Source organism: Galeopterus variegatus, unplaced genomic scaffold, assembly GCF_000696425.1.
Source record: "Galeopterus variegatus unplaced genomic scaffold, G_variegatus-3.0.2 Scaffold5272, whole genome shotgun sequence".
Taxonomy (NCBI): domain Eukaryota; kingdom Metazoa; phylum Chordata; class Mammalia; order Dermoptera; family Cynocephalidae; genus Galeopterus; species Galeopterus variegatus.
Window position 1 is genome coordinate 186728 of NW_007731383.1, and position 1328 is coordinate 188055.

The 1328-nt window shown below is 38.0% G+C and overlaps 1 protein-coding gene across 1 annotated transcript in view; it reads left to right on the forward strand.

The window, feature by feature from the left end:
- KANK1 (KN motif and ankyrin repeat domains 1) overlaps positions 1 to 1328 on the forward strand; it is a 38387-nt gene that overhangs the window by 22600 nt on the left and 14459 nt on the right. Inside the window, exon 3 of the mRNA XM_008589169.1 lies at positions 289 to 397. Coding sequence (XP_008587391.1) covers positions 289 to 397 — 109 coding nt within the window. The remainder of the gene's footprint in view (positions 1 to 288; positions 398 to 1328) is intronic.

Below are 1328 nucleotides of genomic sequence, written 5' to 3' on the forward strand. Positions count from 1 at the left end.
TAAAGCCTGATACAAATGCCAGTTGTCACTGGTTTTGTTATGTCTGGAAGTACTAATGGATTTCCCCCACCCCATTTAAAGCATGTTATTAATGGAACTTTGATTTATTTTCTTTGCATACGCATACTTTTCCAGTGGATTTTGTGCAAGTTTCTCATATATACATGCCAAGATATACATTTACATGCATGAGAAAAAAATTGTACAGGAAGAAAGATTACCTATTCATTTAACTCATATGGGTATGAGTTATGTTAATTTTGATTCTCTTGATTCACTTTTTCACAGTATGTACAAATAATGAGAGTACGCTGAAATCCATTATGAAGAAGAAAGATGGTAACAAAGATTCAAATGGCACGAAAAAGAATCTTCAGTTTGTTGGCATTAATGGAGGGTAAGGAAAGATGCTACTAGGGTTCAACATTGTCTGTCTGTCTCTTTTGTGTCCTGTCTATTTAAGTCACATCTCAAGCTGCCTGGTCTGGGATGCTGCCACATCTTGGTGATGGAAGATTCCCTCCTCAGAAAGGTGCATTTGGGCTTCTCTTCTCTCCTCCTTTTGCTGTGTTTAAGGATATGTCACTCTCTTAAGGATACCTGATGAAGCTGAGCAATTGACATCTCCTCACCTCTGATCTCAAAGAAGTAGTCTTCAACCAAAGCAGCAGGCAGCAGGGTTGCTGCACTGTGTTGGACAACTCATATTTACCTGTGTTAGAACTTGAAATGAGCAGAAAGAGACTGAAAGCATCACTCCATGGGCCAGTGATAGTCATCCTCTTTCAGAATGGATCGTCTCACTAGCTGTCCATGTTCACAAACAAAATTGTAGGGCCTTTCACTTGACGAGTAAGTTAGCCCCGCCATCAGTTCTTTACTTTCTGAATAGAATGTTTGCTACTTGTTTGTTCCTTTTCTTCCAATTGGCCCAAGTAAATAGTTAAGCCTGCTTACCCTCCTATGATTGAATCAAAGCAATTAATTGATTAATCGATATATGCTCTGAACAAGAAAGCAATAGTGCAAAGTTAGTTGAGATATTTATAGCAAAATGTACCACCAAGGCTTAGCAGAATGGTGCCCATTTTCCAAAACTTAGTTTTATTGTGTGATGTGGCCTAGGAGATTTTGGAGGACATGCACCAGAGGAAGTATTGGCTACTTATGTAATCTGTATACCTTGACACTGGGGGAATTAATAGGACAAAACAAGAAAAATGGGGCAAAAAAAGAAAGAAAAAAAATGAGTAACTACAGATCAGGTTTCCATAAAGTAAGTTTCCTCTTGATTTAAACTAAGTCAAAGGTGCCCTAATTTTTTTTTT